Below are 17,260 nucleotides of genomic sequence, written 5' to 3' on the forward strand. Positions count from 1 at the left end.
CAGAAGCTGGGAATGAGTGACGGGGATGGATCACTAGATGATTACCTGTTATGTTCATTCCTTCTGGGGCACCTGGCATTGGCCACTGTCAGAAGACAGGATACTGGGCTAGATGGACCTTTGGTCTGATCCAGTATGGCTATTCTTATGTAACCTAAGTTACATTAGTATTATTGAAACCTAGTGGTGATTTTCATGTTAAAATCAAAAGCTATAACCTCTTTAGGAAAGATCAAGTTGGCAAAATGGGAGGAGAAGTGTCATTCTGTCATAAATGATATTACCTGTTTGAGTCGCAGACAACTCAGAAGCAAATGATCTTGAATACTTCAGTGTTTACCAGGTAAAGCACAAGATGAGTACTAGCTGGTGTCTGCTACAGACCACCAAATCATATGAGGGAACAGGGATGACTGATTCTTTAAGCCCCTATCTATGATGTGTAAGGGGAAAAAAAGCTGTGTTATCATTAGGGACTTCATTCTAAGTGATGCATCCTGGAGATCTCATTCTGCCAGCACTAAAATATCCTCTGAATTTCTAAAATGTATAGATAACAATTTCCCAACTCAAAGTATTGCACCCATCATGGAGGAATTCTATATTGGATCTCAGCTGGAGAGATACAGAGATTGATCACAGAAGTAAAAGTTAGTGATTGCTTAGGTGCAAGTGATCATGACTTTTGTTCTGTTTGCACATAACAAATGTAATCAAGTCCAAACTAGTAATCTCTCTCTCTCTCTCTCTCACACACACACACACACGGTTTTAAAGGGCGAATTCCAAAAAAGCTGAAAAGAATTATGACAATTAGGAGCCAAACCAACTAGGAGAAAGACAATTTCCAATAATCATTCACTTTTTTTCCTGTTTAAATTCTAAGAATATTTTACTAGATACCAAAAAAAGCCACAACTAAACAAGAAGGCTACACTGGTTAAAAAAAATCTGACCTGGTTTAGAGGCAAGTAGCTATAAAAATAATATATAACAAGTGGAAGGAAGAGGAAGTTGATAGCGATGAATAAGGCTGCAATTTAGTCACGGAGGTCACAGAAGTCACCGAATCTGTGACTTTCAGCAGCCTCAGTGACTTCAGCCGCGGTGGTCAGGAGTGGCAGGGTCCCCCGCCGCCTTCTGGGGCAGGAAGCTGTGGGGTACCCCCGCTGCCTCTGGTGGCTCCCGCAGCTCCCTGCCGCCGCGGTCGGGGGAATCCCCCAATCTCTCTGCCGCTAGGGGCAGTGGAGGACCCCCCCAGCTCCTAGTGGGAGGCGTCAGGGGAACCCCCCCCAGCTCCCTGCCATCAGGGGTGATGCTGTGGGGGCGAACCCTGAGCTCCCAGAGGGAGGCGGCGAGGGAAGCTCTGAGCTCCCTGCCGCTGCAGCAGCTCCTGGCCCCCGTGGGAGGCCCTGAGCTCCCAGAGGGAGGCAGCGAGGGAAGCCCCAAGCTCCCAGCTGCTACAGGAAGCTCCTAGTCTTGCTGCAGCTGCCCCCCTTGAAATAGTGTGGGGATTCACAGATCCCCATTTTGCCAGGGATATTTTTAGTAAAAGTTAGGGACAGGTCACGGCTTCCGTGACATTTTCTGTTTTGCCCGTGAGCTGTCTGCGATTTTTACTAAAACTATCCCTGACAAAATCTTAGCCTTAGTGATGAATATAAATTAAGAGAATGCAATTGTAGAAAATTGATCAGAGAAGCAAAAAGATCCAAGGTGAAATCAATGACCATCAGAGTTAAGGACAATAAGAAGGAGTTTTAAAAAAAATATTAGGAACAAAAGTAATCCTAACAATGATACAGTCCATTACTAGATGGAAATGCTAGAATTGTTAATAAAAATGCAGAAGGGTTCAATACATATTTCTCTTCTGTATTTGGGAAAGCCAGATGAAGTATTCATGTGGTGATGATGAAACACCTTCCATTCCAATAGTAATTCAGAAGGATGTTATACACAGCTGCTAAAGTTAGACCATTTTAAATCAGCAGGTTTGGATAACTTGAATCAGAGTATTAAAAAGAGCTGGCTGAGGAGCTCTCTGGGCCATTAATGTTGATTATCTATAAGTCTTGGGGAAGTTCCAGAAGACTGGAAGAAAGCAACTGTTGCATGAATATTTAAAAAGGCTAAACAGGATGACCCAGGTAATTACAAGCTTGTCCTTGGCAAAATAATGGAATGGCTGATATGGGACTTGATTAATAAAGAATTAAAGCAATGTAATATAATTAATGACAATGAAAAACAGATCTGATGAAGCTAACTTGGTATTTTTATGAGATGACAAGTTTGATTGATAAAGACAATAGTGATGATGTAATACGCTTAAACTTTTGAAAGGCATTTGACTTGGTACCTTGTAACACTTTGAATAAAAAAACTAGAATGATATAAAATCAACATAAACACACATTAAAACTGGCTAACTGAAAGGTATCAAAATGCAATTGTGAATGAGGAATCATCCTTAGGTGGGTGTCGTTAGGGAGGTCCTGCTGGCTTGGGTCTTAGCCCTGCACTATTTCAGACTTTTATCAATTACCTGGAAGAAAACAAAATCATTACTAATAAGTTTGCAGATGATACAAAGATTGGGGAAGTGATAAATAATGAAGAGGACAAGTGATGTATACGGAGCCATCTGGATCACTTGATAAGCTGGGTCCAAGCAAACAATGTGTGTTTCAATATGGTCAAATGTAAAATCATACATCTAGATTGAAAGAATTTAGGCCATACTTATTGGACAGGGGACTATCCTGAGAAGCAATACTAAAAAAGGTTTTGGGCTCAATGTGACCCTCAATGTATAAACAGGGGAATATCAAGTGAGAATAGAGCTTATACACCTCTTTATTTGGCACTAGTGTGATTGCTGCTGGGGTACTGTGTCTAGAATTCAAGAAGGAGGTTGACAAACTGGAGAAGATTTAGAAAAGAGCCACGAGAATGATTAAACAATTGGAAAAAACTACAGTAAAAGGTGTGATTGCAACTTGGGTGCACCTACCCATGCTAGCTTTAGTTTAGCCAACACAGCTAAAAACAGCAGTGGAACCATGCGGTGTGGGCTTCAGCATGGGCTGTACAAGCCCGCTTGGAACCCTAGGTAAGTGCTTGCATTCCTAGTCTGCACTGGCGTGGCTTCACTGCTATTTTTAGCTATGCTAGCTAGATTAAAGCTAGCGCATGTATGTCTACCTGAGATGCAATCACTTTCTTCAACTGCAGTGTAGATATACCCCTAGTGAGAAAGAGCGAAATCTGACTAGTTTATCAAGAGTAGGTTAAGGGATAATTTGCTCATAGTCTGTAAGTACCTACATAAAGAACAGAAATTTGATAATAGATGGCTCTTCAATCTAGCAGAGAAAGGTACAACAGGATCCAATGGTTGGAAGTTGAAGCTAGACAAATTTAGATTGGAAATAACATGCAACAATTTTAACTGTGAGGGTAATCAGTCATTGGGACAATTTACCCAGCACTGTGGCGGATTCTCCATCACTGCAATTTTTAAATCAAGATTGAACTAGACTCTAGAGCGTAATCTTTTAGAAAAACATCCAAACAGGAAGTCCTAGGGCCTGTGTTATGCAGGAGGTCAGACTAGATGGTCTCAGTGGTCCCTCCTGGCCTTATAATCCACGAATCTTATAATTAATAATCTGTATTGTCATAGCACCCAGGAGCCTCAGTCATTGTACAGAGCTCAATGGAGTCCTGGTCCAACACAAAACAAAAAGACAGTCCCTGCCCCAAAGAGCTTATGATCTAAGTATAAGCAAGAGATGACAGATGGATACAGCCAGTTGGGGGGATACAAATAAACAATGAGATAATATTGGTCAGCATGATAGGCTGTGGTCTCAGCATGCCAGCAGCCTAACCACTAAACAATTGGAAAAAACTACAGTAAAAGGTGTGATTGCAACTTGGGGGCACCATTCTTTTGTAGGCATCACGGCAAAGGAATGTAGACACCCAGAGGTTGTAATAGAAATGTTGACTGGTACTTACAGAGCTATGTTAAATGGGTGTCTTAGTTTTCATGTTCTTTCTATATTTAATTCTTCTTAAATAGGCTATTTTATATTCCTTTTATGGTTCAAATCATTTCTGGAGTTGATCAGCATGGTACCACTGTTTTCAGGTACAACAACTGTATTCTGCTAAATTCTGAGGTCCATGCTCAGTCTACACTTAGACAAACTCTCACTGGAATCAGTGGGAGTTTGCCTGAGAAAAAAGTGAGTGAAATTTATTGTTTTGGTTTTGTTTACCCACCATGTCTGTAATTTTGATGCGGTAGATTGTTCTGTAATGAACGAAAAATAGTTTTGACTATTGTTCAGCAACCTGACTGCTTTTGCAGCTTGATGCTTTATAAAGAAAATTATAATGATTATTAAAATGAATAAGCAAGTCCATGATTTGGCTGATTAGGGACTAGTCATAACCCAAACTGTGTGGTACAGTACTTTATGATTTGATCATATGTAGTCATTTTATATACTAGTTTTATTTAAAAATCAATAGCTGCACTACAACACTGGATTGCAATCCTCCTCCCATGGAAGTAGGGCGACCAGACAGCAAATGTGAAAAATCGGAATGGGGGTGGGGGGTAATAGGAGCCTATATAAGAAAAAGACCCAAAAATCAGGACTGTCCCTATAAAATCTGGACATCTGGTCACCCTACATGGAAGTCAATGGCAAAACTCCCTTTGATTTGAATGACAGTGGGGTTCAGCCCCCTAGATTACATCACTGCTTAAATATACTGTGCTAACACCACTAATAGGGTTCCTCCCATGTAAAACAATGAAAACAATATATTTTCCTTATTAGTATATTTCCTAAAGCTGTTCTTGAGGGAAATGCATATTAATATTGACAATTAACCGAGTTCTATTGCCTGAATTACCACAACAAATAGTAAGCTATTGTACACAGGCTTTATGATAAGGCATAAGGAAATATGCAACTCATATACTTACTGTGGTTGCGTCGCTGGCAAGGAGCGTCTAATGATTGAATGAACTTGTCTGTAAACATCCAGCTTAGACATGCATCGGCAGGATGTATGATTAGCAAAACTGACTGTTACAGGTTTAGGGCCATGAGACAGCGGCACAGTAATCTCAAATAACTACAGAAAGGGAAAAGAGAAAAGAACCACTTATAAATCAGAGTATACTTGAAAAGAAAAACTGTGTACACAAAATGAAATGTAAATGAGATAAAATCTTGATTCTTGTTGTACATCACTATTCAGTATTAATGACTTAGTAAATTACCATTATGCACCTGATGAGTATAAGAATTAGGTATTTATACCTTCCATTAAAATAGCATATTTTCCTGCATTACAAAGTCTTTCACATGTCTCTACCATTTGCACACTAGAGTATTTGGGAGGTAAGGAGAAAGTTAAAAAGCAGAAAGTGCATAAAGAACACATTGTTCCAGGGAAAAAGACTTGCTGATATTTTTAAAACCAAAAATTAATATTTGCAAGGTACTATCCTCATCAAAAGGTCATGTATTAAGAATAGTTTAAAAAGTGGCACTTTTACAAGGTGGAATATTGGCTATGCAATTACAAAGATGTGTAAAACAGTAATACTGGATTTCGGTCAAAACACTTCTGTGTGAAGGGAACATCTTTATTGTGTTCTGCAGCATGATTTTTTTTGGTAGTGTTGTTCACTTTGCATCAGTTTTATGGTAACCTTTAAAGTCCCATCGGTGTTCTTAATATTTGTTATTGTGATGATAGTAATGTTGGACAATAATATCTGATGTCCCACTTGGGCACAAAACATTTCTGTTTTTCTGTAAAACAAGCAACAATACTGAGCAAGACTCTTAAAAATGATACAAGGTGGAATGAGTGAGGTTGGGATGAACAACAGGAAAGAAGGGAAAATCATTTTAATTACTTAATCCAAGACTTTTCCTCTGGATGCAGAATAAAATCAGGAGAAGTCATTTTAACAATAAAGATTCTTGCTGTGAGACTCAGTTCATGGAAATCTCCTGACAAGTTATCACAAGTATATTCAGGCCAAATATGTAAAGGTGTTTAGGCATCTGAAGTGCAGATTAGGCACTTATTGGGATTTTAAATCCCATCTAGGTGCCTAATTCCCATTGATTTTGATGGAAGTTAGGTGCTTTTGCAAATCCCAGTTGGGGCCTATCTGCACCTTAAGGAACCTAAATATCTATTAAAATTTGGTCCTTAGTTTTTAAACTCCAATAGTTTCCACTGATGGGATTGTGCAACGTAACAATGAATTAGCGCTGAGATGGAATACACTTGCTAACCCTATGATCTTTTATGTTAAACTGTTTTATACTCCTAACTCAGGGTACGTGTATACTTACCTCCGGGTCCGGCGGTAAGCAATCGATCTTCTGGGATCGATTTATCGTGTCTTGTCTAGACGCGATAAATCGATCCCAGAAGTGCTCGCCGTCGACGCCGGTACTCCTGCTCCGCGAGAGGAGTACGTGGAGTCGATGGGGGAGCCTGCCTGCCGCGTGTGGACCCGCAGTAAGTTCGAACTAAGATACGCAACTTCAGCTACGTTATTCACGTAGCTGAAGTTGAACTATCTTAGTTCGAAGTGGGGGGTTAGTGTGGACCAGCCCATACAAGCAATGTGAAATGTAGTTACCACTTAACATTTACAGGTTTTATTTTAAAGTTTCAAAACACTTAAGACATATGCAGAATAGGGAAAATGTATCAAATAGTTCCAAGCACAAAAAAGGCCCATGGTCTGGTTCTGCTCCTAAATTAAGTGGGCTTGATTCCACGGCTTTTATATTTTATGCTGGTGTAACGCCATTGGATTGTTACGTACTTTGGAGTAGCACCAATGTAAAATGGGAGTAAAGTTGCGGTAAATAAAACAACCTATGCTTTATCTTCACTAATGTTATAAAGTAGCAGTCTACGGTAAGTCTAGAAATGCACTGTTTTATTAAATTAATAAGAAAAGCAAAGGTCAGATTTCTACCATTTATTAGACATTTTCAACTTCAAACATCTGTTATAAACAAACACAGTCATTAATTATAGTAACAATGCAACCCTTAAAGTTAAGAATTTTAAAAATTCAATTTACTTCTTATTTCTGTTCTTTATTTACTTCCCGCATTTCTCTTAGATTGGCTAGTGAAATGCAGTAATGTCAGTTAGCCTTTATGTATATTCAATTTCACTTTCAGGTTGTTAGTGCTGCAGTGTTTATGTTTCAAACACTTCAAGGTGATGTTGGTTAATGATTTAAAAAATTGTATAACTAGTAATAGTGATCTCAGGTTTTATAGAAGTTAGTTTTTACAATGTGAATTTTGTCCAAATTTTGATGACAGTGTCCCTTTAAAGATATTTGGCAGTAATGTGTCCTTTTGTTGGCAGTCTCATCAGAAACCAAGGACTGAATGGGCAAAAGGATTCTTTTTTTCTATTAGAGAAGTCTGAATTACCACTGCCTGTGCTGCACCTTTTCTGTTAACAAACAGAGGACTTTTATTCTGCAGTCCTGTGACTCCAGCAACTTTTAGGAGTATTAAATTACCATGAATATTTTTAAGTGATCATTTGCAACAGAGTTTCTAAAGATTGTAAATAGATTTGTCTACTGTTGTGGATTAAAAATAAATAATCAGAAATCAGATTCACTGATCGTCCAACCTGATGAAATGGACATCTATCTAGGGAGCTGCCATGGGAAGAATGATGTCATCTAATTCAGTGCAAACTAGCCAAACTATTAACATTTAGACTCTTGCTTCAGTTGGAAAAAATAACTCTAAGATTTGGTTCGCACAGGGATTAGCAGAATAGGTCAAGTCAAAGGACAAGTCCACTTTTAGTTTAAAGATTTGTGCTATTAAAATGAATTCTAAACTGATGTCTGCCTCTCTCAAGCATAGTTATCACCAGAGAGACCTCCTGGGTCTTCACTAAGAGTTCAACACAGACCCCTAAAAGGAGGCTTCTTATCAACTTTTTATTAGATTTATAATCCCCCTTGCCTTACGATCCACTGCTGGCCCCTTCCTTATCCTGCCTATTATAGCAGTACTGTCAAATTCATGACTACACACATTCTTACCAGTATGTCACATCCAAAAAAAGCATGTAAAAAGTAATTGTAAGTACACAAATAAAGCAGACATGTAGGTTTTTTTAACTAATCTCATTTTTATATGGCTATCGTTCTAAGTGCCTATTTATTTGTCTAAAAGACATTCACCAACCGCAGACCATGGTATTTGTTTTTGCTACAATACACTACATGTGCAAATGAGTTGGAAGATTGTTCATGTTTGGTTTTCATTACAGTTTGCTTGCTTTAGTTTAATAGACACAAAGGAATAAATTTTCAAAAGTGGCTTTTATTTGTGCACAGAGCCACACGAGAAAACCTATGCGCGCGCATGCACGCGCACACACACACACACACACACACACGTACTAGCTCCTCTATGTGTCTGTGATATAATTCACACACGAAACCCAGTGGGTTTTATGCAAATTTTATCACTTGTGTATACCAAGTTGTGCACACAAAAACAGAGGCCAGGTTGAAAATAAGGACGACATAAAAGGATTTACAGATGTGAAAACAGGCTTATCATATTGACTCTCCTGTACACATGTGAACTTTTGGAATAAGACAAAGGGGGTTTACTTCATTTTATATTACAATCACACAGACATTTTTCTGTTTTCCCTATTCTCATTTATGAACATGCACACCACCCCCCAAGCCCTAAATGAAATAGTACTATAGGTAGAACTGGCAAAATCTATTATCTGAACACTATTTAATATCTGATATCGAATATCTGAGACCAATTCTTGGCTGCAGCCAAGCTGTGATTCATGCAGGAACAGGGATGAGAGACAAAGGTGGGTTCAACACGTTTTTGTACCTCCTGTATTTTTAGGCCATCTGGCTGCCACTTCTACCCATGATGTAAATTAGACTGTTGCTCTGGTTTTAAGGGGTGTGTATACCCCAGAATGTAATCAAGCTAATTGCAACCATATTATGTGCATTCAGCCACCCTACATTAATAAAACAAACACCACATAATTGTTAATTTAAAAACAGGCTTTCAGAAGCAAAGGTTCTGAAAACCCTGGGTAACCAGACTACACTCAGGATTGCGAGGGAGAGCAGTATAGGACTATTCTTGCAGCACTAGGCCACCTGAAGAAGCCCTCTCTGCCTCAATTATTCCCCAGGAGCTACTTCTGCCCTATTTATGCTGCTGGAAAAGTGTAAACACTCTGGAAAAAAACATATCTCAGCAAACATCTAATAGTAGGGTTTAACAACATTTAGCTGAAATGGAGATGAATACAGTTTGTCCTTGTCTACATTTAAACCATATTTAGCACCAGTTCAGCAGCAAATGTTGTTAACTGTTGTCATTAATAGTTCCATTTTATCATGTAAACAAGGCCTCAGTTACACCAGCATAAAACTAGACTAACTCCTTTGACTTCTGTGAACTCTCTCGAACGTATACTGCTATTAACTATACAGAATTTAGTGGAGTATTTCATATTACTCACAAGCAGATGCTATGCATAGGCAAAGTCAAAATAACACAGTACACTAATCTATGTCACAGACTATATTATATTAGTTATTAAATTTCTATTCCTCGTTTTTGTTAAATGCCACAGGCTGTAAAAAAACCAAACACAAAACACCAGTTCTCCTGGAAGTGATACTGTCATCTGCCTTACTGAAGATATTTTGTCTTTCTTTGTCAGAATAGGCTACTAAGAGCTCTGAATCATACAGGAAGAGTTCATATTTATACTTATTTCTTTTTCTAGTTGAACCTCTCTAGTCCGGCACCCTTGGGACCTGACTGGTGCCGAACCAGAGAATTTGCTGAACCACGGGAGGTCAATGCAGAGTGCCAGTGGGTCTCCATAGGCGCAGGAAGTAGAGGTGCGGGTGTGTGTGTGTGCTGCAGCACCCCCAGGCTTTGCGGCCAGCGTGGCCCCCCACCCTGGGGCCCCTCTGATACCCGGGATCCCAGCCACCAGCCCCAGGTCCTCACCCTTCCTCCCAGAGCTTGAACAACGTGAATCAGCTGTTTGCGGCACTCTGGAAGTGCTCAGAGGGAGGAGGAGGAGATATTAAGCTTGGGGTTGCCAGCGCACGAGAGGCACGGGGGGAGGGGGACATAGAAGGGAGTTTAGCGCCGGTGGATGCTCCCCGCCCACTAATTTTTCCCTGTGGGTGCTCTAGCCCTGGAGCACCCACAGAGTTGGTGCCTGTGCTGGACCACGGATGTGGCCGGACTAGGGAGTGCCGGATTAGAGAGGTTCAACCTTTACTGGAAATTGTGTTTACTCAAGGAATTATTTTGTGTATTAATTTTTGAAAATTTAAAATAGATCAAAGTCCAAATTCTGCTCTCAGCTATGCAAGAGCAGTACCAATGAAGTCAATGGAGCTGAAGTAGAAGCAGGATTTGGTCTCACATTGTTCTCTCTATGAATCAATGAAATTAAACAAGGTTGGACTCTTAGTAATGTCTCCTCTCTTTTGTTTGCATCTTTAATTCATTTCCTGTTAGTCCTTGCACTCCATCTGATCCAGCAATGAACCCAACATCTGTGGCCACTCTGGGGCATGTTTGGCAGTGTAATAGCCAGCTATCAATCTCTAGTATGGATTTTCCAAGCAAAAATGCAGCACATATTTATGGCTAGCTCGTTGGCTGGCTTCTTTTCTGGCACCACTGCTGGCTATTTCATGGACATGAAATTACCTCTGGGACTGCCCAGAGGTCAGGCAGCTGATTGACTGTCTGAACTGTCTTGTTTAGCTAAAGGTTACTTTTATTTTATTCACATAAGGCCAAATCCACCCTCCACCCCCACATCAAGACCAAATTAAATACAGTTGGATTCTGCAGGGAAGAGAGAAAGGAAACCTTCCCTTAGGGTTCCATTCCAGGCTCTGGATGGGAATATAATCTAGTAGGCAAACTCTTCTGTCACATCCCCTGCAACCAGTCTCTTTGCCCAGCCAGTCCCAGGTTTTGTTCCCCTCACTATGATTCCTCATCAAATGTCTCCCCTCCCTGACCAGCCAGTCCCAGTCTCCCCACTCCTACAGACTCACAGTCTCTATTGTATTCCTCCACAGCTCTCAGGCCCAGTTAGGGTGACCAGATGACCCGATTTTATAAGGACCCGTCCTGATTTTTGGGTCTTTTTCTTATATAGGCTCCTATTACCCCCAACCCCTGTCCCGATTTTTCACATTTGCTGTCAGGTCACCCTAGGCCCAGTCAGTCCCAGTTTCCCTCCCCGTAACCAGCCTTCAGTCCCAGTCCCCACCCACAAGCGCCTTGTCCTAATCTTGGCAAAGTTATAACAGGCATTGCTACCAGCACCACATATACTGTATCTTAATGAAATTCATGTACAACTTTATCATAAATGAAATAATTTCCTCATCCCTGATGCCTTATGAGAATCCTGGAGAATGAAAAAAATAGCAAGGTCTCCGATTCGAGTAAAATCCAAACCCTGCTTATAACATTGAAAATATAGTCCAAATTTTGCCTCAATTCCTTTGCAGTTGGGGGAGTTGCATAGTATAAGCGAGTTCAGAGTTTAGTTCCATCTGTAAACTAGAAGGATATATTTTTTCTTTGAAGTTCCTAATGAAAGTCTCCATGATTGACCATTATTTTCAAATTTATTATCTCTTTTCAGTGTATATTTAAGTAGAAGTTTGCTCATTTTCCAGTCCAGATGCTGATAGAGACAAGCATTTTTTTCTGCTCCCAGCTAGAGATCATGTACAATAAACAAATTTGGTTTAATTAGAATAAAATGTAACTTGCTGTTTTGTAAAACTACTAATAAATACTAATAAATGTGTTTCACCACCAAAATCATATTTGTTCTTCTGGTTGCATTTTCCTATCTTGCATACTTCAGACAGTAAGTGTTATTTTTATATTTTACTTCTGAAAGCATTTAGATAAAATGGTTAATAATAGCAGCTAGATATAGTACTTTGAAGCATTCATTATCAGATAGCTGACTTTCTTGGTATGCTAAGTGCATGAGGTTTTACTTTGAAAAGAAGGCTTTGTTTACAGACACATTATTATAACGTGCACTTTGTTGAACTTTATTGTCTAAATATTTCTAAGAAGATTTCTATAAACTAGCTTTTCATGAGTAACCATACACATTCGTCGTTGTAATTTATAATATGTTAATTATTTTTGGGTGGAAGCAAACAGACTGGCTGATAACCCCTTATCAAAATTGTTTTTTTCAATCCAGATACCTACTGCACACCACTACAAATCAAATATGAGTGTAAGATAACACGTATAGTGTGTCATAACACTTAATTTTTCACCTTTTAAAAATAAAATCCTCATGTTTCAGCACCAGGACTCTTAATTTTTAAATGGAAAACAAAGCTGTGTACAAAATGTTATCTGGCTGACAATATTAAGATTTCTAGGAAATCAGCTGAATTAGCCATTGATAAATTATTTCATTATCATTATGGAAAGCTTTCAAAAGTGCCAGACAAATGCTGAATATTTATAGCTATATTTAAAGGAATTTACAACTAAGATCTGTACAAATGTAGTTTATAGTAAACCCTCATTGTCTCTCGTTTTTACAATCATTATTGCCAGATGAACTGGTGGAAGAGTACAAAAATCAACAAAAACCTAGCCAAATATTTTAAAACATATAAACAAACAAAAAAGTGAAACATAGGGACTGTCACACCAGAGCAGATCATTGATTCATCTAATCCAGGACTCTACCAGATAAAGAACAAAGATCTATATCTGGCTGTGCCAGGGTTGCCGCCCCTAGGTACAGGTCTCTGTCAGTACGTTGCTGTCTGTGGGAGGTCCGAGGTAGTGGCCAAAGAACACTTCAGTCCTACCCTTTACAGCATGTTAAGATCCAAAGGAAACCAAGAACCAAAAAAACCACAACTCAAATCAGGCTGAATCCAACAAGCTTTTCTGGTGGGACCCCTTCCTTCTATTCAGGGCTTGTCTCAAAACTCTATATGTTCAGCTGTTCCCCCTGGGCCTGGCTGTCCCTTCTGGCAGGGGCTTAGCCTGCTGGCAAGCTAGCTCATGCTCTGGGCTGCAATCAGGCTCCTCTCCCATCAAGAGAAGCTGCCGCTGTTCTCCTTCCTGGTTGGCCCTAAACAGCATTAAGTTCTCCTCCTTTTAGCTCCCCTTGCCGTGCCTCACATTTACTGTAGGTGTATGTGGTGGGGTCAACTGGGTCCACAGGCTCTCCTTACCATCTCCTTGTCAGCGTGGGACATACCTGAATGTGAACCCCTTCTTTCACACACCAACACATGCACATTGCACATGCTTGCGCACCCCTCCCCCCCAATATACCAATAGTTCTTGATTGTACAAAGCTTCATGGGGAAATATTTACCAGTCCCAATCTATTCAAGCCTAGAACTTATGCCCTCAAACAGGAGGGAGACTCCTCTTTCTTTGTAGAGGAATGTTCACATATACAGTAAGTTGATATATCCTGTATGAAAATCTGGAGGAGAAGACAAAGAGGAAAGTACGAATTGGGTTTGTTTCTGCTTTGTTTATTTGTTGGGGTTTTTATTTTTTTTATCTGGCTTCCTTTGTTTCTGTTTATTAAGTATATCTGAGTCAAGAAATAGGTAACTGGAACGCTGGACTAAGCTGCTACCTAACTTTTCTCTCAATTAAACTGCTGGGTCTTCCTTCTTAGCTGTCTTACATCACTGGAACTACATGCAGCAGAAAGGACTGAACAGCACTCATGTCAAAGCTCATAAAAAGCCACCCAGGGTTGCTATGAGGCGCTGTTAGACATTTTATGTAAATTCATAAAGGAACCATTTCAGTTTTGAGAGGTTTGCCCTATGACATGCTTCAGGAAGCCTTGGAATGCGAGTTCTCTCACTTTTGAAATACTACCCACATCATTGCTAATAAAACAAAAGCGGATATCACAGAATGGATCCTCTATTTCATAATATTATCCATTTTCCATATTTCTCTATTTTTGTAATATTTAATATCTGGGATCAAAGCATATGTATAAAAGCACTTCAAAGTTAATAGATGGTTCAACATATTATTATTTATTCTGGTATTTTTGATAGGCTGGTACTTTATGAACAGTTGGATAAAAAATATCTGGCTTAATTTTCAATGTTTGTCTTTCATTATATTATATTCTCATATGCTTATTTTATAGCCTACAATTAAAGAATATATTATCATAGCAGCGTATATTCAACTGATTGAAATCACCTCCTGTGAATGGTAGGTGTTCTCTAGACACTGGTCTTTTTGATTGAGATCAAGTGAAGAATAAGTTTAATATTTGATACATCTGCTATATCCTGCAATGGCAGTGGATAGATTTGATAGTCTCTTCCATCTTTAACTTCTGTTATCTTATTTACATATGTAAAGAAGGTAAACAGAATAGTTGAATATGTCAAACTACACTTTACTTCCAAAGCATAACAGCTAGATAAACAAATCAGAGATTTCTTTCAAAGAATTTGGAGATAGCTCTAATTTAAATAGCAAGTATATTTACCTCAAGCATAATCAGTAACGTGTATTCTGTGCCATAACCCAAATGCAATCCTCACAGCCAGCGCTGGCAGCACTGGCTTGCCTTCACCTAACCCTTGCACTCCTAGAGTGCAAGCAGTCAAATTATGGCAGATTCCTCTGTGTGTTTTACAGTTGGAAAGAGGATTCTTGCATCTTCTCCTTTCCTGCACATTTGCACTGGAGAAGCCATAATTTGGCCTATAACTTTAAAAGATACAAACATAAGAATATTGCCCAACATTTCCTAAAAAGGATGGTTCAATTTAATTTAAAAGCTCAAACAAGTTCAAAACCAAGGTGTGGCTGAATGATCCTGTACAAAAAGACTCTGAAGAAACTTATCCAAAGTATAAATTTACACATGAAAGTAAAAACTTTACTATATACTCTAAAGTTTTACCCTCCAGAATTCTCAAATCCTGTCCATGATCCTGTAGCTATCTGATATAAATAAATTGAAACACTTTTCTCTTTTTAAACCATCATCTTATCAATCATTCAAGTTAGTATGGCTTAGTGGATAGAGCACTGAACTGGGATTCGGGAGACCTAATTTCTATTCCCAGCTCTGCTATTTGCCTGCTAGGGTATGTCTACACTGCAGCAGACACAGGCCTCCCATCCTATACACACGCTAGCATGCTAAAATTAGCAGTGTGATGTTGTAGCTTGAGCTCTCTAATCTTGGGAATCAGGTGGGCTTCAGAGCCCAAGCTCCAGCCTAAACTGCAATGTCCACACTGCTATTTTTAGCATGATCGCTTGAGCCCTGCTAACAATAGATCAAGCCCTGCTAGTGTGAGTCTATCTACCCAAGCTGGGAGGATCACTCCCAGCTACAGTGTAGACATACCCCTGGTGACCTTAGACAAGTCACGTCACCGCTCTGTGCCTCAGTTTCCCCATCTGTTAAACTGGGATGACGACACTGGTCTCTTTTGTAAAGTGTGTGGAGAGCTATGAAAAGTACAACATCAAGCTACAACACACACATGTCCAGAGTCACCAAATGACACACTATTTTTAATAATACTTAATTCTTGCAGGTCTGAAATTACATTAAAGAACTTTTGGATGAGAACAAGGGTAAGACTATGATCAGAGAGTCTGTATAACCATCTATGTGATTGTAACAGAAATGCTTTTCAAATGCTTTTCAAGGAACACAGGTTTTACCTCTATTTGTATAGTTTTTGAAATCCTTGAAAACAAGGGAGTTGATTCTGTACCTGCACCTCTTAAGAAGGTGCAGCCGAGGTAGGGCAGGGTAAAGTACATTAATAAAAAGAATCCCAAACTGCATCTCCAGAAAAGCTATCAAAATCCAAATAGAGGCAACGATTAATATATTTTTTCACACATCCATCTTTATTTAAATATTGTATTTCTGAGTCACTGTCTGGTCAATTCTTTATATACAGACTACCTTGAGATAATGCCATTTTTTCTGGTACGTACAAATTAACATTATGACCAGTAATTTCTGATACAATCACAATTGAGGACCTCACCTTAAGGCAATGCTTTGTGTAAACTTATCCTTTCCCTCTTGTATGAAGCACTGTATTTATGTAATTCGCCTCCCCACATCCCAATTTGTATTAACGGTACTATGTTTTTCTGATGGACTGTGGTTTATTTTGGCAGCTTTCCTGCCAAGTAATTCACTCTTGGTTTCCATGACTTGTGATCTGTACACTTCCTAAATTGACACTATAGGCTAAAGTACAGGCCAAGTATTCCAGTGTAACTGAGAGTAGAATTTGGCTAGAAAGCTTTCCAGCAAGAGGACAAAAGTTTGTTTGGTTCAAAAAAAAGAAAAAAAAACACCTTTCTATACTACAAATGAGGAAAATAAATTGTAATCTGATAGCTGCTGAAATATAGTTCTTCCTTTTATGATTACCTAAATTGCCTTTAGGTCACATCCCTCTCTTTTGATAAAATTACATTGAATTTTGTGTGTAATATATAAACTGATAACAGTGAAAAAAATCAAGTCAAATGATGCATTTAACTTCTGTTAATATATTAGCTTTCATTATGCCACCTTCTGCGATTTAAAACAGCTTACACTGTAAACTAACATTATCAGAATGTCAAAACTTATTGACTCTGTATTGATACAACAGCCAATATTAACATTACTTATTATTTTTGTCAGACTAAACAGAAAAAAATACATGGGAAAAAGAGGCCCATAGTTCATAAATGACTCAAGCATTCTTCTGATGCATACATCTCCAAACTGTGCATATGAACATAATGTAAGTCTCAAATATTGCAAGCAATTTCAAGCTGGTAGCATGTTTCCTGTGAGAATAGTTCCTCTAAAACATATTTCAAACTATTTTGAGAAATGTTTTCCCTTGAGAGATTATTACTGTAGTCATGAAACTAAACGATTTAGAACTTTATGCTCACTTCCACTTCAATGATCAGAGAGAAACCAAGAAATGTGGGTCTTACCAGCAAAGGTACAAAATGGGGAAAGATGTCAGTAAGGCATGGTCTCAACCTTCCTTGAAGAAGTGCCTTTGTGGACATTGTGGCTGAGATGTAGGCAG

The 17,260-nt window shown here is 39.0% G+C and overlaps 1 protein-coding gene across 1 annotated transcript in view; it reads right to left on the minus strand.

Annotated features, from left to right (window-relative positions):
- Window positions 1-17,260, minus strand: part of VEGFC (vascular endothelial growth factor C) — a 144,109-nt gene that overhangs the window by 20,356 nt on the left and 106,493 nt on the right. Inside the window, exon 4 of the mRNA XM_065404876.1 lies at window positions 5,009-5,160. Coding sequence (XP_065260948.1) covers window positions 5,009-5,160 — 152 coding nt within the window. The remainder of the gene's footprint in view (window positions 1-5,008; window positions 5,161-17,260) is intronic.

Source organism: Emys orbicularis, chromosome 5 (genome assembly GCF_028017835.1).
Source record: "Emys orbicularis isolate rEmyOrb1 chromosome 5, rEmyOrb1.hap1, whole genome shotgun sequence".
NCBI lineage: Eukaryota > Metazoa > Chordata > Testudines > Emydidae > Emys > Emys orbicularis.